General features: G+C 45.4%; 1 gene segment (V, D, J or C); it reads right to left on the minus strand.

The window, feature by feature from the left end:
• Positions 1-501: 501 nt before the first annotated feature.
• LOC114103255 (immunoglobulin kappa variable 2D-29-like) overlaps positions 502-24,761 on the minus strand; it is a 47,891-nt gene continuing 23,631 nt past the window's right edge. The window contains 2 exon segments of the V gene segment in view: positions 502-987; positions 4,048-4,085. Coding sequence covers positions 665-987; positions 4,048-4,085 — 361 coding nt within the window.

Below are 24,761 nucleotides of genomic sequence, written 5' to 3' on the forward strand. Positions count from 1 at the left end.
TATTGATTGTTCATTCAGGCTGGTCATGTGGCTTTATTACTCCATATCATCTTGCGATGATTGACCCTCCTTAGGGCTGTATTCTTTTTTTCCAGTGGTGGGGATGGAACACAGGACGCTGCGTGTGCTCACCACTGAGTCCACCCTCAGCCTATACTGTTTTCGTCTTTTGAAACATTTGCTCTGCTAAGTTTTCAGGGAAGCTTGAATTGGATCAAGGGATATGGACTGCAGGAACCATCGTCCTTAGGGAAACTTGCTGAGGAGGGGAGACCAAGGGGGAGGCTCTCGAGCCATGGCCCAGGGGAGGGGGTGGTGAGCAGGTGGTGTGTGGGTCTCAGAGAGCAGGGTCTTGTGCAGGGCAGACGGATAGGGTGAAATGGAGGATGGTTTTTATACATGGTGGTGCGTGTTAGGGCAACTAGACATTTAGTCCCTTAAAGGGGAAACTGGGTAATTGAAGGATAATGCCTAAAACATTAAATGAGGAAGGAGAGAGCCTCAGGTGCAAAGATTGATTTTATTTGTTGTTCCCCCATTACCAGCTGATTCAAGCCAAGGAGGAGGAGGGGTGAGGTGGGGAGGGGGAGGAGGACTGCAACTGGGGTGGGTCCCTCGTGAGGAGAGGGCCCAGGCCTGCGGCGGGAGGGCGCGGCCTCTGACTCTAGCACTCGTTCCTTTTGACCGTCTTGGTGATGGGCGAGGACAGGCTGCTGTGGCTGACCTCGCAGGTATAGCTCTTGTGATTGTTGTACTCTGAGCTGGTCAGCGACAGGGTGCTGCTGAGGCTGTACGTGCTGTCCTTGGAGTTCTGCTCTGTGAAGCTGTTCTGGATATTGCTGTTGTAATAGGCGTTGTCCACCTTCCACTTCACGTTGATGTCTCTGGGGTAGAAGTCATTCACAAAGCACACAACCGTGGCCCCTCCGGACTGCAACTGCTCCGAAGACGGTGGGAAGATAGAGACACTTGGTCTAGCCACGTCCCCTGGGGAAGGAAGCACAGAGCTGGCTAAGTCCCAGGAAGGTCTCGGCTTGGGTGCGTGCAGGTGGGTGGCTGCAGAGGCAGCAGAGCCAGGAAGCACCGTAAGGTGTCCGGGGTTTGGTGTTACTCCCTTGCTCCCCGCTGCCCCTTTAAAAAGTGCTAAATTGAGTTTGAACTCTTTGAAGCCATTCTGAGGCCTTTCAACTGTGTCCCCTGCCACCTCCAAAAGCTCAGGGCTTTGGGCCAAGAAAACAGGGCACCTCATCTGACCCTGAGGATCCTCAGGGCAAGACTCCACCCCTCCATGTAGAGGAAGGCCCTGTGTAGCCCCAGCTGCGTCTGGGTCTGGTGGGCCTCAGCTGGGTGGCATGTCCCTCTGGAGACCTGCAGGCAGCTCTCCTGTCCCTCATGAAGCCCTGAAAGTGAGACTGGGCCCTGCCTGATGGTCTGCAACCACATGAAGCAATTCTTAGCCAGACCTGGAGGTGTCAACAGTCACCCGGGCCACCTGTCTGGGGGACCTGACCAGCTTCAGTTTTGACCTCCAGCAGCTGCCAGGTGTCCTCCTGGAAATCCCCTCAGCGGGGATGCAAGCCCAGCAAAATAGTAAAAACGAAAAATGAAAATCAAGAGTTCTTGGCTGGGAGAAGTCAACAGATATGTGAGCAGCTTTAATTTTTTTTTAAATAAAGCTAACCCCAATGTTAACCAAGCACTTCAACATAAGATAAATGAACTGTTATTATTTTTTTTCCTTTTTAAACCTTCATTACTATTTTCTCACAAAATGATTGTATTAAAATAGTCTCAGTGTCAAAATAATGTGATCTCTGAAAAATAAGCAGAGTAATACATTCTGTGGAGATCCTCCTGGGCCAAATCAAATTTTCCATCTAGCTTTAAAATATTTAGTAATTACTGTATTTGATGTGGAAATTATTTCAAGATTTTGCATTAGGCTTTAATAGATTTTTTTAAAGGCTCCCAAATAGTTTCAAAGTAACTTAAAATAGTTAAATAAATAGTTCTAAAATGCATTAAAAGGTTTCAAAGGAGCCCTAAAATAGTCCTGTCCTGCATAGAACAAAGTAATCCTTCTTAAGCACAGATTTGAAAGCAGTGGGGCTACACAAAAACAAGTCATTATGATGTTAAGCCAGATTAATTTTTTTATCACAATATTTACAGTATTGAAAATGTCTGTTAACTTTTTATCAATCACATTTATATAAAATTAGCTACAACTCAAACATAATTCTACCCAAGCAGTTAAGTTTATGAAAGTTAAAAGCATGTCCCAGACTTTTTTTTCTACCAGTTAATACAGTGCAATTGTATTCATGTGAACTCAGAGTGAATTTACCAAGTCCTGAGGGGTCAGATTGCTGGCATCAAACTTGGTTTTCACTCCTGTGGATTTTACCCTGAAAGAGTTATGTAGACTCTATTTCTTTCTTTTGGGTTGAGCTTTTGTAAATAGATTAGATAAAATAATGATATATGACTAAAAAAAATCTTTTTTTACAGCCTCATTGAGAGGACATAATAATGGATTTTAATATAATTTTATTCCTGAAAACTTTAATAAATCAGTTTTCTCTGTACTGGTGTTCTGCCCACCCTGTTTCTGCCCTCTCTATGTTAGTGGCATCATCTGCATCATTGTGTACCAGGAAAAGTGGTCACAGCAGAGGTCACCCAGCTAACACGGGTTTCCGTGGCCTTTAGCGGCCAGGTGAACTGCCACGTGAGTGGCCACGGGAGTACTCAGTACCAGAAAGGGAGCCACGGGACCTACAGACCACGCCAGCAAGGCCACGTGGCGTGAGAATATGGACCCGTGATAACTAAGGTAGTAAAACAACATGTTCTTTAAAATATTTCCTATAAACCATGGACATTTAAAAAACATAATGATTAATTTCCTTTATTTAAACACATTTTTAAAAAACAGTTTTAGGGGTCAATTGTCTTCTCACCATTATGATAACAGATCACCTCAAATTTACTCTAGTATAGAAATTAAATTTTGACAAAGGAGCTATCAATGAGATCTGTTGAGATCTGATTCCTGCAGAATCTCTTGGTTTGGCATTTAGCACTCATATTACATTCTACAAGTGACAATGCTGATGATTCTCTTCAACATGATAAACAGGCTTAATTTTCTAACTTAAGTGATTTTTTTGGGCCTGCTATTCATTTCATAGTTGCCTTATAAAATAATTTATCAGGCAAAAAAGAAAACAGACTAGGAAGTCCATTTCCCAACTTTTCCATATCACAATGCGCAATGACCGAAACCCACACAACATCTGACAAAACTTAATAAAAATCAGAAATTGACTTTTCTGTCTACCCTGTTTTACCCCCACTTTGAGTCACTCGTTTTAGCCCTTTTAAGTATTTCTGTTTCCAAATCTACTTTTGGAGGTTGCAACTGATGACAACCTCCTACTTCAGCTTCTACAAGTCAGGGCTAAGGGAATTGCACCCAAGTTCCAGAAGGCAACAGAGAAATCACTTACTTTTCATCTCCAATCGTGTCCCCCGGCCGAAGGTGATCCACCACATTAACTAGATCACATTCCCCTCAGCAAAAACCCTTCCTCTTTGAGGTGAACAGACTTTCAGCCCCCAACTCAATTGGAAGAAACCTGTTTTGTTCAGAACTGACCTCCACTTACACTCCAAACATGAAAACCCCCCCGATTTTACAATTCCATGAGAAAAAACAGTGGAAAAGGCACTTACGTTTCATCTCCAACTTGGTCCCGCCACCGAACGTGAGCCACAATGCCAGCTCCAGCTTGCCCCCCTCTACAAAAACCCGCCCTGGCTGCCAGTCTCACCAGATAGGCTGGTTCCCAGAAAGACCCAGCCATTTCTCTCTTCTCCCAACTGAACCCCTCATCTATTTGCTTTTAAATTGGCTATTTTCTGGTTTTCTTCGATTGACTTCTCTGTCACCAGGAATGGTTCAGTTCACCAAAATATCACAAAATCACACAAATGTTACAACACGGCCCAAACGTCATGAATAGTGAGCAAAATGGTACTCACGTTTGATTTCCAGTTTGGTCCCTTCGCCGAACGTGAATCACAATGACTCGCTTTGCCTTGTTCCCCTACGAAAACCCCTCTAGAGGGGCAGCCACCCTTCTTCCCCATTTTTATTTTGACTTAGAAATCCTATAAATTAGGACTAGCCACCTCCTCTGAACCTAATCTGGGGATGAAATCTCTCACGTCCCCAACAACTAACTAACAAAACCATACAAAAAGGAACAAAGCAAGGCAATTAGACAGAAGAGAAGAATCGGTTGAAAAAGATACTCACGTTTGATCTCCAGCTTGGTGCCTGCGCCGAACGTGTACCACAGTGACTGCTCTGAACTTCCCTCCTGTACAAAAACTGAGTCTCCCTCCCTGACAACTGAGTGAGGCTCTGGAACCTTCTAGCGTGCCCCCCATGAGTGTCTAAGGCTGTTACCTAGTTTTTCTCACTCAATGACTTAATCTTGCTCTTCACACAAAAATGTGCCTTTGATTCTTAAGTTTGCTTAGAGATCCCAGAGTCACCTTTCCCTGGAGGGTGCCAGAGCCAGGTTGCAGAGGCTCAGTTCACACACACAGAGACCACGAGACATGGACAACAGAAGGAAACCAGCGATCTACTCACGTTTTATTTCCAACTTGGTCCCGGAGCCGAACGTCCACCACAGTGATAGCTCTCCACTGCCTCGGCGTACAAAAACCCTCCTCACCCAGGAGGAACTGAGCCAGCTGCTGAGGCCTGACCCTGTTTCAGCAGGTGTGGAAGCCCTGGGCTCCTCTGACAGAAGCTTGCTTTCTTATGTGAGATCTAAAATCCTAGAAGTCAATGCATTTTATTCTAAGGATGAATTATTCCCTTCTTTAGCAGCCAACTACATCTGGACTGCTTATTAAATTTATGCATTTAAAAAATAAATTGAAAGTAAGCTGCAAAGAAAAACAAACAAATTTTAAAAAGTAGCTATTTCTTTATATTTTCTCCTGGGCTTGGGAATGATAAACTTCATTGTGTTGTAATTATGGAACTCATTATCTTGACTTGGTTAATGATAATTAAAGAATGCATTCTTATTTGAATTTTGTCTTGCTATGATGTTGTTTCAAAACAGGTAGATTAAATACCTCAAATCAAGGCCCATATCTTGACATGTGTTTTGGAAATGAGCTGAAGTGAAGCAGGACTGATGAGCAGAGTAGAGCCATGGATCTTACTTGATGGAGTGGTCTGCTGTCACAGGACAGGCAGAGCTCAAGTGTCACTGAGCTAACCAGGTGTTGGACCTAGTAGGGCTGCCCAGGGTCTTGGTGTCCCATCATGTCCCCATCATCTCTCCTTGAAGGACACTGAAGACTTTTTTATTTTTAGTTGTAGATGTACACAATATCATTATTTTATTTATTTATTCTTATGTGGAGCTGAGAATAGAACCCAATGCCTCACACATGCTAGGCAAATGCTACCACTGAGCCACAACTCCACTGAAGACTTTTGACGGCCTTGCTTCCCTCTCAACTTGTGTTCCCTACTTCCACACTTGGCTCCCACCACCCTTAACTGCTTACAGTTCTCCAATTTTTATAAAACATTCCCTCTGCTTGGAAACGCCTTTGCCCACCTGGTCAGCTTATAGACAGCTAGTTTTCTTTGATTCAGCTCAAGAGAGACCTTCTTCAGACTATTCCCAAGTGGGTGATCTGAAGTGGCAGAGACAGGTCACGAGGCCTAGAATGCCTATCTGCTCTACCTGCTGTCAGATTCGCTTTTCCCTACAAGATTGTAAGCTGTTGGCTATTTTATTTGCCTTGTATTTGGGAGATCTGGTCCAGTATCTGTGCTTGGCAAATGCTCAACAAACATTTGCAGAATAAATGAAAAAAAATTGAAATTCAGTTATAGATCAGAGATGATCAATTACAATAGACAAGGATTAATACCGACCACTACAGTAGTTAAGTTTTATAGGAGAAATTGTAAGTGCAATTTGGAGATTAGAGGTAGGTCTATTTGATTCTGTTACTGAGACATTTGCTAGTTGCTTTGAATAGCAGAATCAGTAATGGATCTCACCAGAAGATGAGGAAAGAGAAGAATCAAGTTGGAGGTAGAGAGAAGAGAAACTGGCAAGTGGAAATTAAGTGTGCAAAATTGTCAATGGGGACATAGCCAACATAAGTCCTAAAGAGGCTAGAAAGTGATCTTCTCTGCAGAGCTACAAGCCCTATCAATCATAAAGGTTGATGTTTACTGAGAATCTGCAAAGTACCAGGACATTGGACATGGATCACCAAATTTAATTATCCCCAAGACTCCATGAGCTACAAATCAATATCCCTTCTTATTTTGATGGTGGGAAAACTTGAGTGCAGGGAGGTCAACTGGCCTGAGGCAGAGCTGGGATCTGGACTGGCAGCTCGGGCACTTCACTGCACATCCTGCACATTAGACCGTGGGAGTGAAGTCACTCCACGCATGACAGAGAATCCCGAGGTTGCAGGAGGAAAACTTAGACTATCCTAGGGTTGGAAATGAGTGGGTAAGTGTGCCCATCAGGAATACAAGATTCTGCATCAAAATACTGTCTAAAAGGCAAAATGAATGAATGAATAAATAAATAAAAAGTGGAATGTAACTGAAATCTCCATCACCAATTTTGGTGGAGCTTTACAATGGAGCACAGGGGAGCCAGTGGGAGGGGAAGTGAGTTTCCACCCAGTCGCAGGGAGAGTCTGTGAAGATGCAGGCCACTGAGGAGTCCCCGTGGTGTGGTATCGTGGTCCCACTCACAGGAAGTATGTGTGTCAATTCTTACAGACCACGCTCAGTGTTCCCTGAGGCTAAGGAGAAGTAATGATGCTGTCTCTTTCTCCTCTTCTGTGTGTCACAGGTGATCTGCTTTTAGAAATCACGTGGAGGCATTCATTCCTTCATCTTAGGGTCTTTGGAAACAGAGAAGCTGCCCTCTGAAAAGAAGGTGAACTCTGGCCACACCTGCCATCCCAGCAGCTCAGGAGGCTGAGGCAGGAGGGCTGCAAGTTCAAGGCCAGCCACAGCAATTTAGGCCCTAAGCAATTCAGCAAGACCCTTTCCTTAATAAAAATATAAAAAAGGGCTGGGAATGTTGCTCAGTGGTTAAGCATCCCTGGGTTCAATTCCTGATACAAAAAAAAAAAAAAATTAAAAAAGTGAACTCCGAGGCTGCAAGAGAGCGTTCTCAATACTAATGCAATGCACAGACAGAATGTCAAAAACGATGAGCACACGTACATGAACTTTTGTTTTTTTGTCAATTAAATCTTTTCCTTTAATTTTTTAGACTGAGAGTGAAGAAAAGGTGGGAGCGTCCCTGATTCTATACAGAGGGTGACCTTTTACAAGTGTCGAGGGTGAAGCTGGAGCATGGGAGTGGAAAAGATGGCCCACTGTCCAACGGGCACATCTTGCAGACCTCATGTGAACAAGGCCACCCGGGAGCATATACCTCTTGTGTGTATATACACACACAGATACATAATGGATCACCGAGAAGTGGTTAAAATATGTGTGTAGGGTTCATTGAGACAAAGGATGTCTCAGAAGTGCACGTAAGCCTCTGCCAGGATCTATGATTCTGCAAGGTGCCTATGATGATCATTGATAAGATCAGTTAAGTGAGGACAGGCGGAGTGTCCATAAGAGGGCCTGGGAAACTCTTGGACATAAAGCAGGAGTGATGGGGTCAAACCTCTTGGGAAACAATCCCAGAAAACTCATGAAGCTGCTTCCATCTGACCCCAGCAAGGTCAGATTCTCAGAGTAAATTCTAAGCTGCTGGGAGCTGGGGGCTGGGGGTGGGGGTAAGGGAGAGACACGGGCAGGTACTAAATGCGTATCTGTCAATCTCCCTGGACACTCCTGGTGAGTTACCTTCCAAAGCTGCTCAGGTCTCATCTTGGTTTTTATTTGCCATAAATAACCAGCCTATTTGGGGGTGTTTCCCCACACATGGGTCATGCTCAGGGAGTCACCAGCGTGTCAGAAACACCAGGGTACAGTCCTGTTCTCTACCAGGTTGGGGACGGCGTCTTCCCTACCTGGATCTGGAGTATTCCTGTCTGATGTCCATCTTGACGTCTGGTTTAGTAGGCAGTTTCCTTCCCTTCAGCTTGGCTCCACCTGGACTTATAAGTCTCATTTTTGTTGGGCCTCAGCTGTCCACCAGGAAAGGAGGGTCCACATACAGTGCTGCTTAGAGCTGGATTGATGGTCCTTCTTCCAGCTAGAGTGGCATGAGTAGACATGGGTCCTGGATCCCCAAGATGCAAGGCTGGCCCCGTTGGCTGGAAGGAGGGAGACAGGCTGCTGAAGACAAGTGTTTATCTGCTTCTCCATGTCTGTCCCCACTCGTGCCTGAAGAAGGGCATGCTGGCAGAAGCACAGTCCTTTCCTAGCCATGTGCAAACGTGTGTGCCAAGAAGCCGATCCCACCCTGGGACCTGAAGCGCTCCTCTTGCTTTCAGGAGGACATCAGAGCTGCAGGCAGTTCTTGACTTTCCTGAGTGAAAATGAAAGCGCCACAGGGTCAGACTCTACTGCCCTTCCAGGGGGAGATTTACATATTTTTTTGCTGTGGTTTCTGGCTCCTTTTACATGAGTGACCGTGGTATCCTTCAGTCTGTGCCCTGGAGCTTCCTGTCCTGTCCTGCCTGCTGGTGGTATATTGTGTATGGTTGCTTTTGTCATCCTGGTTTTGGCCCAGGTCAATGTGACCTGGAACCCCCATCTCACATCTGGACTGACTCTCCTGAATAGACCATCGGAGGGGAGGGCAGAGTGCTGGCCATTCAGTTTGGAGGTGCTGGGCCTGAGCCAGCCACCCTGCACAAGCAGAGGCTGGTCTCCAGCCACAGGCACTGGAGAGCCTAGAATGAGAACCCCAGGGTAGGTGTACGTAGGGTCTGTCACCCGTGGAATGAGGGGTGTTTACAGCTCTCCATTTTTCACCAGGTCAAGCTCAGCCTGAAACTTGGGGAATTCAGGGTACAGGCTGCTCTGTTATTTTAAGTGTAATGGGGTCCGCTTCATGTTCTGGGTGCAAACCTTGCTGCTTTTTGGCAGGTGGCTTATTTTAAAATGGACCCCCCCCCCCACCCCGCCTTCTTCTCCTTCTCCATCTCCCTGGCATTTGGGGAAACAAGACCAACACATTTTCCTGCCCAGGCTAGTCAGTCATGTCCCTCACTGCCCACTCTCCAGACCTGGGGACTGGAGCAAGAGCTCTCTAAGGCACCTGATGGACACTAATTACCTATCTACTGATAGGATTTGAAAGCCAGCCCTGGGCTCCCCTCTGAAAAGCCCTGTGTTGCCTCTGGGACAGCCTCTGAGACAGGCATCCCTGTGTTTCTCTTTTGCTAGCAAATCAAAAGACTTTCCCCTTCTGTTCTCATTATGGGATGGCTGAACGAGTAGCCATTTGTTAAAGTGACTTGACCACAGCACAAAAGCAGAGCCCTCCTTCCTGTGGGGTGACAGCTGCCACCTGTGATTTACCACAGAGGCTGAGAAGTTTCCTCTAGAACAACCCCTTGCTGTGTTTCCCCCACCAGACCTTGGGGCCATTGAACAGAGGGTGGTACTGAGTGCTGGGCAGATAGGAGGCCGGGTCTCAGACAGCCCCAATGTCAGCCTTAAACTCTGTCCACTCTAAGCCCAGCAAGCCTGCTGCCAGCTGATAAGGGGCCGATACAACATGACCCTCTGGAGGTCTTAGAGACTGTTTACACCAGTGGGTTGGACTTGTCTGATGGGCCAATTGCAGAGGCCAGTGGGGACCTCTTCAGTGACGGGAGAGACTTCATGGACAACAGCAGCAGCTACTCTGTGGAAATGGAAGAACAGCCTACCCCAGCTGAGAAAGCCAAGCTAATCACTTAGACAAGAGGTCTCAGAGTGTCCGAAGGAAAGAAGGTAAACATGCTGAAGGTAAAATATGCTTTCATGATAGTGCACACCCATGGAGATACCTGGGGAAAAATGATGTCTCCTCACCACTGAAAACAAGGTCATTAAACATGCCCTAGCGATATGGACATAGACACCGTGGGAAACTGGCGCAGGGGCTAATCATACTATCTCAGCCATCGGAAGACTGATACTAACGTGGCCAAGGGAAATCAGGCCACCGATAGGTGGTACCCTGATACCGCAGCTTAGGGTAGACCAATACAAACCTGTCTATACTGAGGAGGATGAAAAATTGCCTGGTAATGGGGTAGCAGCGCCACCAGGTGGAGACAGAGTTCTCATGGCTCATCCTGCCGCCCGCAGCCCAGGTCTGATCCTTGATAAAACACACATGTGAACACTTTATTACGGGCATTGGAGATGCCCCGTGAAGTTCTTCAAGCCCCACTCACAAGGGCCATGCCCCCAGTGGACTATTCAGGGGGTGCTCAGGTCTGTGTCTTATGTACCCAAAACAATCTGAGGACTGAAAGGAGCCCATGGGACCCAAAATGTAGGAATTATAGCCTTTTCACAATTGGCAAAGGATTTTTACTGAATGCCCCCCCCCCCAAATCCCTTAGATATTTGCTTTACTAATAACGCCTTTTTAGGATAAATTGAGAGCAATAAGCTTCAGCAATAACCAAAGCCCTATTAAGGGAGCAATTCCAAGATGATGCAGAGTGAGGACCAACCATCTTTATGGCAAAAGGGGCCCCAGAAGTGAGCAAAGCACTGGATGTCAGTGGGAGCTACACACACCCGAGACCCTAATCTATAGGGGAAATGAAGAGATGAATCAGACGTTCAAGGAAAGGGTGGCTAAGTGGTGCCTAGGGAGAGGGCGTTGCCAACTGCTGTCTCCTGCACATAGGTGGCCGTCAGAAGCAGGACTCGGTTGAGCTCCAAGAAAGCAGCACATGGGAATCCCTTCCTGAGACGTGAGGGGCGAGCAGAAGACCCTGGTTTAAACTGGTCAGATCTTAACTCTGTCCCCCAGTGTGTTTCTCCAGTTCCCACCCAAGCTCGAGTCACCTGCCATTCCTTCTGGTAAAATCCAGGGAAAACCTTCCACTCCAGCTCCTTCATTGCCCAGTTTCAGTAGGAAGCAGTTGGGAGACGGTGCCACCCATTTTCCTGTAGAAACGGTACAAATGGCCAGTAAGGGAATGCTGTGAGCACACACCTAGCTGCTGGACCACAGTGCCTTATAAAACTGACACTGTTTCTTTTTCTTCTTCTCCCTTGTTTCCCTCCCTAACAGCCAGGAATGAGAATAAAATTGTTCCTGTCCCAGGCTAAGCTGTCCTGTTCTTCTCTGCCTGGAAGTGTCACCACCCCTGAGAATAAGAAAACTCCAGACCTGGGAACTTGAGCATCACTTGTTCTCTAAAGGACACCTGAGGGACACTAATTGTTTCTATCTCCTGATACAATCTGGACCCCAATCCTGGCTTTCCTCTTTTAAAAGCCCTGTGTTCCCCATGGCAGAATCACAGTCACCTGTGCCCCCCCCACCCTGCTTATTTTACTTTTATTAGTGCATTATAATTGTACATAATAGTTGGGCTCATTTTGACAAAATCATACATGCATGGAATTTAACTTACTTCATTTCAGTCCCTGTTTTCCCCTTTTCCTTCCTTTCCCTCCTTATTTCCCTTCCTCTGCTCCACCAATCTTTCTTTCACTCATTTATTTACTTATTTTTGACTGGTGCTTTTCCACATAAACATACAGGTGGGATTCACTGTGGCACATTTATATGTGCACATACTGTGATTTTGTTACATTGACTCTGCTTTTCCTCCCCTCCCCTGTCCCTCCTCCCTCCCTCTTGATCTCCTTTTTCTATTTCACTGGTATTCCATATATATATATATATATATATATTTGTCAAATCAACCCAAACATGTCTTATTCTACCCACCACATATGCAATTATATTTTTATTTGATTATATAGTGCTGTTTGTCTCAAAGGTGGAGTGATTTTTCCCTATGTCTTTATGATATCTGATTCCCCTTATTTTGCTGTGACTTCTACATATGAGAGAAAACATGTGACCCTTGACTCTTTGAGTCTGGCTCGTTTCACTTGGCATGATCTTCTCCCCTTCCATCCAGTTACCAGCAAATGGCATAATTTCGTTCTTCTTTATGGTTGAGTAAAACTCCATCGTGTATGTACACCACAATTTGCTTAATCCATTCATCTATTGAAGAGCACCTAGCTTGGTTCCATAACTTGACTCTTGTGAATTGCACTGCTCTATACATAGAATTGCCTCCATCACCATAATCTGCTGAATTTAATTCTTTTGGATAAATATCAAGGAGCAGGAGAGCTGTATTATATGGTGGATCCATCCCTAGATTTTTTGAGAAATTTTCATGCTGTTTTCCAGAGTGGTTGCACTAATTTACAGTCCCTCCAACAATGCTCGAGTGTACCTTTCCCCACTCATCCTTGTCAGCATTTATTAATTCATTATTATTTGCATTCTTGATAACTGTCATTCTAATAGGAGTGAGATAAAAATCTTAGCCTAGTTTTGATTTTATTTCCCTGATTGCTACGAATGTTGAACATTTTCATATATTTGTTGATCATTTGTGTTTCTTCTTTTGAGAAAAGGCTGTTCAGTTCTTTTGCTCATTTATTGATTAGTTTTTTTTTAATTTTTAAGTTTTTGTGTGTGTCTCAAGCTTTTTGAGTGCTTTACGTATTCTACACGTTGATCCCTTGTCAGAGCAGCAGCTGGCAGGATTTTCTCCCATTCTGTCGGCTCTCTCTCCATGCTCTTAATCACAGCCTTTGCTGTACAGGAGCTTTTCAATTTGATGGTATCCCATTTATTGATTCTTGGTTTTATTTCTTGAACTTTAGGGATCTGGTTGAGGAAGTTGGTGCCTGCGCCAATACTATGGAGTGATGACTCTGTTTTCTTCTCCATCTTGCGGGTTTATGGCCTCATTTCTAGGTCTTTGGTTCATTTCGATTTTACCTTATGCAGAGTGAGAGACATATAGATATCCAGTATTTCTGGCATCCAGTATTTCCTCCCATGTATTTTTGGCTCTTTGTCAGTTATCAGATAGCTGTAAGTATGTGGGTTTGTCTCTGGTCTTTGACATGAGGTATTGTGGTGCCTCCCAAGTTTCTCTTCTTGCTCAGTATTGCTTTGGCTATTCTAGGTTTCTTATTCTTCCAAATGAATGTTAAGTTCTGTGAAGAATGTCATGGGCATTTTTATGGGGATTGCACTGAATCTGTATATTGCTTTTGGTAGTGTAGCCGTTTTTACAATGTTAATTATGACTATCCCAGAACATGGGAGGTCTTTCCATCTTCTAAGGCTCTCTTCAATTTTTTTTTCATTCTGTGTTCTATAGTTTTCATTGTATAGCTCTTTCACCTCCTTGGTTAGACTGTTCACAAGTATTTATTTTTTCAAGTTTTTGTGAATGGGATGGTTTTCCTGATTTCTTCCTCAGTGGCATCAGAGTTGGAGTATAGGAAAGCTATGGTCTTATTGGTGTTGATCTTGTACCCTACTACTTTGCTGAATTTTCACCCCATCAAAGTCAAACTAAGTCTGAATAATAAATGAGTGAAGAAGAGAAAAATTAAAATGAAAGAAAAGTTATATATATATATGTGTGTGTGTGTGTGTGTATATACACACACACACACACACACATATTCTAACCTATCCACACAGTGAGAGCGCGTGCATGCGCGCGCACACACACACACATCTGTGTGCACAATTATACGATATATACAATCATGAGGAATGGAAAACTGTAAAAAAAATATAATTAAAAAACATAAGAAATAAAAAAAATAAAAAGTCATAATAAGAAAGAAATGCAAAAGGAGAATTGGGAAAGTCCTCAATGAGGAACACAGGGCTTATTTCCATGGAGGTGATCAGAACTGTTGGCGAGGGTGGAGTTTCATTCTCTATATTGAGTTTGGGGCCCTGTAACCCTTGGTCGAGGGCTGGGGTTGCCAAGTCCAGCACCTTTGGTGCCTCACTGTTGTGGCCAGGAGCCAGTGCTGGTGGTAGTAGCTTTCCATCTCCCAATTCAGGATAGGGAGGCTGGCGGCTGGGTGCCATGGCACACACCTGCTGGGCGGTGCCTGATTTGGTGGGTGCTCCCTGGGGGGCTGGTGCAGAAGTCTACTGAAGTTCCAATGCTGAGGTTGATTTGGCTGATGCTGGGACGGTTTGGTGGGTGAGATTTGACCCACACCCTCTGTTGCTAGGGAGGGGGCCAATCTGTGCTGGAAGATTAGGTGTCAGGGGCCTCCTACAGCTGGCACTTCCAGGGTGAGGAGTCTAGACCTCAACAGGCTTCACATGGTCCTCTCCATCCTGTTCCCCAGGGCCAGACCTGGAGTGCAGACACAGTTGGTTGTCTGACTGGTCACTGGCGCCTTCCAAGATGCTCAAGTGGGACACCAGCACCAAAAGGCGCTCTGTCCTCATGTCCCCAGCCTGTATCACCTAGGTGCCCTCCACCTGCTCTTTTTTCAGGCACACTGGTCCTGGCACACTCTGGGCCCCACGACAGGTGACTGCTGCTGATCAGGCTGGCTACTTCCTGCATGAGTTCCCAGCCTCCAACCTCTGCTTGCTCTGTTGTCCAGCCCCTCAAAAGTGGTTCCCACCACCAGGGCTCTGAATCCAGCCAAGCTCTCTGTCCCTCGGCCAGACGGTATTCATTGCTTTTCATGCAACAGCTTCCACCGCCATCTCTGGGTCCCTCTCTGTTCCACAGGTTCCTCCAAGCCAGGCTTTATTATTTATTTATTTTGTAGCAGGGATTGAACCAGGGGCCCTCAACCACTGAATGATATCCCCAGCCCTTTTTTAATATTTTTGAGACAAGTTCTCTCTAAGTTGCTTAGGGCCTCGCTAAGTTGCTGAGGTTGGCCTTGAACTTGTGAGCCTCGTGCCTCAGCATCCCGAGCCTCTGGGATTACAGGTGTGTGCCACCACACCTGGCTCCAAGTGAGTTTTATTCACCTGCTTCCCCCTCTCTCTGCCTGTCTCCTCTCCCCTCAGCAGTGGGCTGGTGGCACTGATGCCATTATTTCTAATATTATGATCAGAGTTTCAGACTTTGTGTCTCCACGATTATTTTGCTTTCCAGTTGACTCCAATGATTTCTCATAGTTACCACCTTGCCTAGGAGCAGTTTGCCAGCTTTTTAAATCATGAGCCGAGGAACTGGTGCAGAGTGTGCCTGTCCTCAAACCTGCCATCTGCCCAACCTGCGTTTCTCCTTTGCTAGCAAATTATTAAGACCTCTTGCTTCTTCTCCAAACCTGTCCTAGCTATGGGAGTGGCATTGGGCACAAGGCCAAGCTTTGGGGATCACAGCAATGCTTGCAGCAGAATATTTAATTATTAAGAAACTGATGCTGGGACTGGGATTGTGGCTTGGTGGTAGAGCACACACCTAGCACGTGCAAGGCCCTGGGTTCAATCCTCAGCACCATAAATACATAAATAAATAAAGGTTAAAAAAAGAAAAAAAGAAAAATGACGCTGCATGAAGAAATAGCAGCTCAGGGTCACCCAATGCCACCTGTTGCTCCCCAGGAGGATCCTGTCCACCAGGTGGCCCAGGCAGGGCTGCTGTTTCCAGACTCTGCCCTCTAGTGGCCAGGGGCTGGGTTCCTGGGAAGGGAGTTCTGCTTTCTGATCAGGCACAAAATGGGTGCTTAATACATATAAGGTGCTGTCAGCTTTTGCTGTGATTAGAGAGAAATACCAGCTTGTAAAAACCCCTGACTGCTCTGATGACCTCACTGGTTAACCTCACTTAAAAGTGTGCCCATGGGCAGTGACCTTCCCCCTAAAGGCCAGGCTAGTTCCTGGTCTTCTGTAGCTGCCCACTCCTCCCACAGTGAACATTATGCAGAAAGCAAGAGGCTCTGAGAAGTGGGGACACAGGGAACCATGCAGGGGTGAAGGTTTCTTTATGCTCTGTGTATCCCAGACTTGATGCTGGAGGAGCTGGTGTCCCAGAAATACCTCGGGCACAGGCAAAAAGCCCAATGCTGGTGGCTTGCTCTGCCCAGAGGACACAGACAGGCAGCCTGGGAAGCTGGAAAGCTTTTAGATGGGGACTGTGTCAGTCAAACCTCATGGATGCCCATGCTGGGGAGCCCAGGCTGTGATCAAGAGCTGACCCCTCTGTGGGCTGGCAGAGGGGTGGTAGCCAGGGCTTTGTCCTCCCTGGGCTGTAAGGAGGCTTCTGTCCTGTCCCTGTGCCCTGCAGACTCGAGGACAATGCCAGTGGCCTCGACTTTCACCACCTGACACAGGGTGCCCCCTTTTGCAGGGTTGATGATACAGGAGGCCTGGAGGGAGGTTCAGGGCCCTGCTCACTGGCCAGGGGGCCATTCTACCTTGGTGCCAGTGGAAGCCCCACAGGAAGTAGTAATGTACTCCTGACTTTTCCATGAGGAATGGCCAGCAGAGGCCTCATAGGGACTTGATGGTCACCTCTGCCACACCCCAAAGAGGAACCTCCCATCTCCAGGAGGCCATGCTCTGCACCTGGACTCCTGTCCCTACCTGGTGGTGACAGGACGGCATCCTGACTTCTTCCAGAGCCTAGTAAGAGGAAGCACACTGACATAGGTTTTAATAAGCCCAGGGTCTCAAGAGACTCCAAGTGTCCAGATTTCAACTGAGAATCTCTCATCACACCAAGAACTAGGAAAATGTCAACTTTAATGAGGCAATTAACAGATGAGGTACTGATGTGACAGATGTCAGAATTCCCTGATGAGGCTCTACAAGTCATGTTGGAAGAACATCTAGAATTCACCAGAACCATCAGCCACTAAGACTGTGAACCAACATTCCTGGAGCATTCCAGCCACCAACAGCAAAATATACCTATGGGACTGTTATGGTTTGGATGTGAGGTGTTCCCAAAAGCTCACGTAGACAACTGAGGAAGGTTCAGAGGAGAAATGATTGGTTGTGAGAGTCTTAACCCTGATAGGGTTAACTGAGTGTCACTGAAGTGGTGGGTGTGGCTGGAGGAGCTGGGAATCAGGGGTGTGGCTGCAGGGTCTGTATTTTATATCTGGAGAGCCAGTCTCTCTCTGCTTTCTGATCACTATGTAAGCTGCTTCCCTCTGCCACACTCTCCTGCTGTGATGTTGAGCCTCACCTCAAGCCCCAAGGAATGGAACTGGCCTTCTATGGACTAAGATGTCTGAAACCGTGAGCCCTCAAATAAACTTTTCTTCCCTACGATTGCTCTGGTCCAATCTTTTTATCACAGCAGCAAGAAAGCTGACTAAACGGGGACATACTCCAAGTTATATTCAATGGATCCAGATCACACAGAATGTGTTCTGTGACCTCCTGGAGTCAAACTAGAAGTCAAACACAGTGGGAGCCACTGTGAGTGACTGAACACCTCACAGTCCTGAAGCAGGAGATTCTGACCAATCTCTACATTTTGTGGTGACTTGGGCGTTGTCCCAGCTCATATAGAGAGGCAGGTCTTCAGGTGTAGGTATTACCCATGAGAGTCAGTTATAGTCACGTGTCCCTTATAACCCTGCCCCTTCTGGCCTTTTTTGGATAGAACGTTCTAAGAACAAGAGTCCCCCCAATAAAAGCCCACTTCCAAATGCACTTGCGCTCTCTCCCCAGCCTCTCATGACTTTCTCTTGCTCTCCCTTGTGGGGAGCCTGAGGCCGAGAGCAGAGAAGCCCTCCTGAAGTTTGTGTAAAGGCAAATTGTGTCTGTGTTTTATTTGGTGTCCCTGCAGATTCACACAAGTTATTTTAAGTTCAGCTGCCTGTGCAGGTGCCTCCCTGCAGAAGGAGGCACCATGTGTCAGGTGGTGGAGGTCCAGGCCACTGACACAGTCCCCAGGCCTGCAGGGCACAGGGACAGGACAGAGGCATCCTTAGAGGTGGCACCCGGAATCAGGGACCGCTCAGGGTGAATTTCCAGGTAGACTGAGTGAGCGCACTTTAGAAATTTTGTGAGCCATGTCTTTTTGGGTTACAGAGGAAGTAGGCAGTTTGAGAGCCAGGGATGTTAAAGAACTATCATGGGCAGTTCCATGTCTTCAGATAAAGAAATGTACTTAATAATCCGGGAGACTCTATTCAACCAGAGAGGAAAACAAGTCAGGAGGCCCCAGCTGGCTCAATTCATGAAAACAGTTAATGACATGCTGGTGGTTTTGTGAGGAACAGTCACCAGATTTGCGTACTTGGGAGAGGCTAGATAGAAAATTGTATAAAAGCTGCCTCTCTTCCAAGCTGTCGAAGAGTACAATAGAGAGTGTTCAGAAGCTCTGGACCACTTTAGAAATGTGTCTTTTTGAAGATCGAGAGGAGGACCAGTGGTCTCCAGAAGACCTGTTAAAGGGGCGGCGTCAGAGAGCCATTAGGAGTTTGGAGCAGGACAAGCAGCCTGAGGCTGCTCCCAGGTGGTTTTCTCCATCTGTAGTGGGATGGAGGCAGAGTCGATTTTAGCTCAGTCTGAAGCTCACAAACCGCAGACAGACAGCCTCAGGGCAAGACCTAAGACCACAAGTTCAGTCACAGCTGAACCAGACAGAACCAGTGATTTAGGGAAGCACCAAGTTCCAGAGAGGAAACCAGCCCTGATCAGGTTTCTTGGAGGCAGATTCAGGATGGAGGGGAAGAAAATGGACAGGAAGATACTGATGAAGCTGGGCTTCAGTGTGAGGAGACTTGTTATGCCAGAGTCGTGGGACCCCAGTAGACCTCCAGGAGCCAAATCCGATGCAATCACACAAGAGTCTTTATTGCAAGCTCTAACCAGGACTCACAACCGTTCCTGATGCAGCGGTCCCAGGGAGTGAGTCCCAGTCCTTTGTTCAGTGAGATTTTATAGGTTTTGGGGAGATACTCTGTGCGTTACAACATCACACAGCAAATCATTCCATACCGCAGGAAAATCAAACAACAACTCTTAACATTGATTAGCACATTCAATTGCGGGAACAAGTTGGGTAGGGGTGATTGGTTAGTACAACAGGGGGATTCATTTGAACTGATTGGTTTAGGCCACGAGGGGTGTATGTGCTAAACTACATGGTTTCTGAAAGAAAAGTGACCACAACACTCGGAGCAACCAAAAGATCTTTATTGCAGCAATGCAACAAAGAGAAAGGAAAGAAGGAGAGAGAGAGAGAGAGAGAGAGAGAGAGAGAGAGAGAGAGAGAGAGAGAGAGAGAGAGAGAGAGAGAGAGAGAGAGAGAGAGAGAGAGAGAGAGAGAAAGGGAAGAGGAGAGATGAAGAGGGAGAGAGCAAGAGCAAGAGAGAGACAGAGAGCGCACGCAAGAAAGACAAAGAGAGCGAGAGAGAGAGAGAGAGAGAGAGAGAGAGAGAGAGCAAGAGAGAGAGAGAGAGAGAGTGAGAGAGAGGGGGGACTGGCAGGAGGGAGTTTTTATAGCCCAAATCTAATGGGGCCTCTGGGTCTGCAAGCTGCCTTGTTGGCCCAAGGCGGGGGTGAAGTGTTCAGCCTTGAGCAGGGTTGAATGTTCAGACTTGAGGCAAACAGGTGATAAAGGACCAGTTAGAGGGGGGTTTGAGTATGTGGGCTATCTTGTAGCCAACATCTGTTCAGCCTGCCCTACAGACAACACAGTTCAGCCTGCTCTGCACCCAACAGTTTCCTAACATGTTATCAACCACTATAAACTACTTGGGGGTCATCTGGCATCCCAGGTATTTTTCCTGTCTCATGCTGATTGGAGTTTGCTAGGGGGATTGTATGGATCCTCACCTAGCCTGTCTGAGTCAGGGAGACCTGGCACCACAGACCTCTCCTGTTATTTACAGACAAACAACTCAGCAGGGTGGGTATGTGCTTAGGAGTGCTCTGTGAGTTTTTCCAAGGACAAGGGTCACGCCCCCTTTCTTGGACAGCCTTTGCTCTGAGGTAGAGGCTGGTTTCTCAAAAATGGAGTCACATTAGTTTCTCAGACTCAGTCAGAGGGTAAGGAAGACCTGGAGGAGGGCTTTGGTAGGTTACATCTGGCTGGCCTGTGCCCACCATTCAGATCCAGCCCCTCTCCTCCAGGAGAACGAGGTTCAGTGACTACTCTGAGCTGGTGGTAGCCATGAGTATACCTTCCAGTGTGGCCTTAGGATAATGCAGGAAGCAGGGGAGGGGGAGAACATTACAGGCTTTCAGCCTTTTCCAGTCTTTGAGCAGATTAACAAGCAAAATCAGCATGTCTGTGTACATGCTGTAGTTCCTTTTAAGACTCTAAAGGAACTCAAAAGTGCTTGCTGTACTTACAGTCCAGATTCAGCCTTTGTTTAAAGCTTGATTTGTTATGCAAGGAGCCTTTACCATCCCGTGACTGGATCTCTATAGCCAAGGCTTGTCTATCAGGGGGTGATTATCTCCTTTGGCGATCTCACTGGACTGATTATTGCACCCAACAGGCTGAGAGAAACCGGAGGCAAGGCTTTGAGGCCCCTTTGGAGATGTTAACGGGAACTGGGGATTTTAGGGACCTGGAGAGACAATTGAATCACAATCTGGCGATATATGATCAAATAACTGCAGGTGCCAAAATGGCACCTGGGTCCATCAACTTTAGATTTTAGTCAGGTTAAACAGGAATCAGAGGGGTCATTTTCTGATTATGTGGCACATCTATATCAGGGAGCAAACAGATCAATCAGAGACTCGAATGCCTCTGAATTCCTAGTCAAGCAGTTAGCATTTGAGAACAATAATAAAATTTGTCAGGAAATCTTCTGACCCCATTGGAAGAAGGGGACGATCTCTGAGTTCATCTGTCTTTGTGCAGGTGTTGGTCCTACACAATTACAGAGTTTTACACTCGCTGTGGTTCTAAAACAGGTACTTCAGCCTCAGTCTTGGAGATGCCATTCTCATGGGTGATGTTTCAACTGTGGTGGAACTGGACACATGGCTTGGGACTGCGGGTCATCACGCAATAAGGCAGAGGCCTCTCCCGGTTCACGTAGACGAGCTACTGGAGAGATGACTGCAGGCATGGGAAGATTTGGACAGATATGGCGGTGGCAGCAATGGCCGGATGCCAATTCTGACCTCACTTCTGTCTTATTTGGGGTCGGGAAACCAGAGGCAAGGGCCTGGTCTAGGGCCCCAAACAATAGGGGCTCTGTAGTATGTGCCGGGGAAGAGGAGTCACATATTCTGATGTCATCAGGGCCGGCCATGTCAGCTATTACCACTATACCAGCTAGCTCTACAGAGTCCATGCTCTTACAATCAGCCCTGGCAGTAACTTTAGTGCCTGAAGTGGGGCCGCAATGAGTTCCTACCCCAAATACCATAGGTCTAATTTGGAGATGAAACAATTTTCAAAAGGGAATTCAGGTACTGCCAGGAGTGATTGATTCAAATTTTAGAGATGAGACTGAGATCACTGTGCAATCAGGCCATGGCACTTAGCTCTCCACAAGAGATGTGCCAGAGCAGCTAATACTCCTGCCTTGCAGCTCTGTTGAGAGCACAGATAAGACCTCAACTTCCGGGTTCTCAGACTGAGTGCACCGGGCTCAATTCAATTAGTTCAGCAGGAGCGCCCTCTACTGGATCTTAAAATCAATCACAAAAAATTGGGGGGTATCGTAGATACTGGAGCTGATGTCTGTTCCATTAGGTAGATTTTGGTTCAAAAGCTGGCTTTTACATATTGTGCCTGCCAACTTGGAAGGCATAGGTCAGATCCCTCAACCTGCACAAAGGGCTCAGTATCTTCACTGGGAAGATAAAGATGGTAATTCTGGAATTTTCAAGCCTTATGTTTTAGACACTTTACCAGTAAATTTGTGGGGCCATGATATTCTGAGCAACTTAGGTTTATTATTAGTAACTCCAAATTCTATCATGTCATTTGAGGGAGATCAAAAATTTATTCCTAGAGAAATTGAGAAAAAATTTACAAGAAGATACCTACCTATAACCCAACCTCCCCAACAGAGATTAATTAATGCACCCAGCAGAAATTTTTGGTAGGGGGCCCTGACCTTATCCCCGACCCAGAGAACAGCAGAAAAAATTAATTGGCTCACTGAAGAGCCAATCTGGGTTAGTCAATGGCCCCTAACAGGGGAAAAACTTAAAATAGCTCACATGTTAGCTGAGGAACAACTTCAGGCTGGCCACTTAGAACCTTGGAACACGTGGAACACACCCATCTTTGTAATTAAGAAAAATCTGGCAACTGGAGATTATTACAAGATATTTGGGCTATTAATTGTGTTATAGAGCCCATGGAAGCCTGACAATCAATACTGACTTCTTCTACAACTATTCCTTTAGATTATCATTTGATAGTAGGAGATTTAAAAGATTCTTTCTTTTCTATACCTTTGCACTGAGATGACTATAAAAGGTTTACCTTTAGTGTCCTAGCAATAAATTTTAAAGAACCAGTTAAATGATATTTCTGGAAAGTGTTGCCTCAGGGAATGCGTAACAGTCCTACCCTTTGTCAAAATTTTGTGACACAGGCCATCATGCCTGTGAGGGGGAAATTCCCTGATGCATATATTATTCATTTTGTGGATGACATACTTTTAGCTCATGCTAACCCATATGTACTTTAAAAACTTTTTGCCCAATTAGAGACTTCACTCACAACAATGAGTTTTTACATTGCATCTCAAAAGGTGCAAAAGACATCTCCTTTTCAATATCTAGGTCATGTAATTGAAGGACATATAATCTGTCCTCAAAACTTACAAATAAAAGTCAAGGAGCTGCACATCCTTAATGATTTTCAAAAACTATTAGGAGATATTAATTGGCTGAGGCCATCTTTAAAGCTAGCTACTTCAGATTTAAGTCCTTTATTCCAGATATTACAGGGAGATCCCTCTCCAACTTCTTCTTGTCAGCTCACAGCAGAAGCAAGAACCGCTTTGAGGAAAGTTGAAATTGCTATTAAAAATGCTCGACTTACTAGAATCAATCAACAAGAGCCTATATATTTATTGATATTTCCAACAGCTTAAACTCCTACAGGGGCGATATGGCAAGCATTGGGAGTTACAGAGTGAATTTATTTAGCCCACTCTCCTCAAAAGTCATTAACTCCTTTTCATAATTTTGTTGCTCAATTAGTTTTCAAAGGCAGAACAAGAGTTGGATCAGAACCTAATATTATGATTGTTCCATTTTCTGCTCAACAGAATGATTGGCTTTTTCAAACTTTTGATACTTGGCAAATAGCTTTTGCTAATTTTCCTGGTCAGATAGAAAGTCATTATCCTGGGGCTGGAGATATGGCTCAGGTGGTAGCACACTTGCCTGGCATGCGTGCGGCCCGGGTTCAATCCTCAGCACCACATACAAACAAAGATGTTGTGTCCCCACCGAAAACTAAAAGATAAATATTAAAAAAATTCTCTCTCTCTCTCTTAAAAAAAAAGAAAGTCATTATCCTCATGATAAAATTATTCAATTTGCATTAGTAATTCCATTAATTTTTCCAAGGACTGTATGCGCACAACCAATAGATGGCACACTAATGGTACTCACTGTTGGCTCAAGCTCAGGTAAAGCAGGTTTTTATAGTCATGCTCATACAGCGGTGATACAAACCTCATATGCTTCTGCCTAACAAGCAGAACTACAAGCTCTCATTTGTGCTTTAAGTCGTTTTGCAAATGAGTCCATCAATATTTATTCTGATAGCTTATATGCAGTTGGAGTTACAAAAGAATATTGAAACTTTAATTATTGGGTATACATTATCACAAGAGTTGTTCATTTGTTTCATACCCTACAAAGGACTGTGCAAATGCAAAAGCACCCATGTTTTATAGGCCACATATGGGCCCACACTAATCTTCCAGGGCCTTTAACATCAGGTAATGATAAGGTTGATATATTGGTTATTGTTTGTCAGCAAATGTCTTTGTATGACTGTGCACAAGCTTCACATTCTTTGCATCATCAAAATGCTTCTAGCTAAACATAAAAAATTTAATATTACCATATAACAAGCTCATCAAATTATATGTCACTGGCCCCAGTGTTATACACACTCCATCTTTACCATCTGGGGTAAATCCCCATGGATTAAAACCAAATCAATTATGGCAAATGGATGTAACTCACTTTCCTCAATTTGGTAGACAATGTTATATACATGTAATTGTAGAAATATATTCTAGATTTATCTTTGCCATAGCCCATGCAAAAGAAAATACTCAACATGTTATTTCTCATCATTTAGTTGCTTTTTCAGTATTAGGATGTCCTTTACGATTAAAATTGATAATGCACTGGCTTATGTTATCTCTTCTTTTCAACAATTTTGCCAAGAGTTTCATATTGACCATGAAACAGGTATTCCTTACAACCCTCAAGGTCAACCTATTGCAGAACAAGCTCATTTGTCTATTAAGCTACAATTACAAAAACTGAAAGGGGGAGATAGGACTAGGGTCCCCCAAAATAACCTTAGTCATGCTCTGTTTGTTTTAAATTTTCTAAATTGTGACTCAGAAGGTTGCACTGCAGCTGAGCGACACATGTCTTCCACAGCAACAGGCCCTTTAGGCCAAGTTTGGTAGAAAGATCTGGAGACTGGCCAATGGAAAGGACCAGATCCAGTGATTATGTGGGGTAGAGGTCATGCTTGTATTTTCTCAGAAGGTGCTTTCCGTTCTATTTGGATACTGGAAGGCACCA

The sequence above is a fragment of the Marmota flaviventris genome, chromosome 14 (genome assembly GCF_047511675.1).
Source record: "Marmota flaviventris isolate mMarFla1 chromosome 14, mMarFla1.hap1, whole genome shotgun sequence".
NCBI lineage: Eukaryota > Metazoa > Chordata > Mammalia > Rodentia > Sciuridae > Marmota > Marmota flaviventris.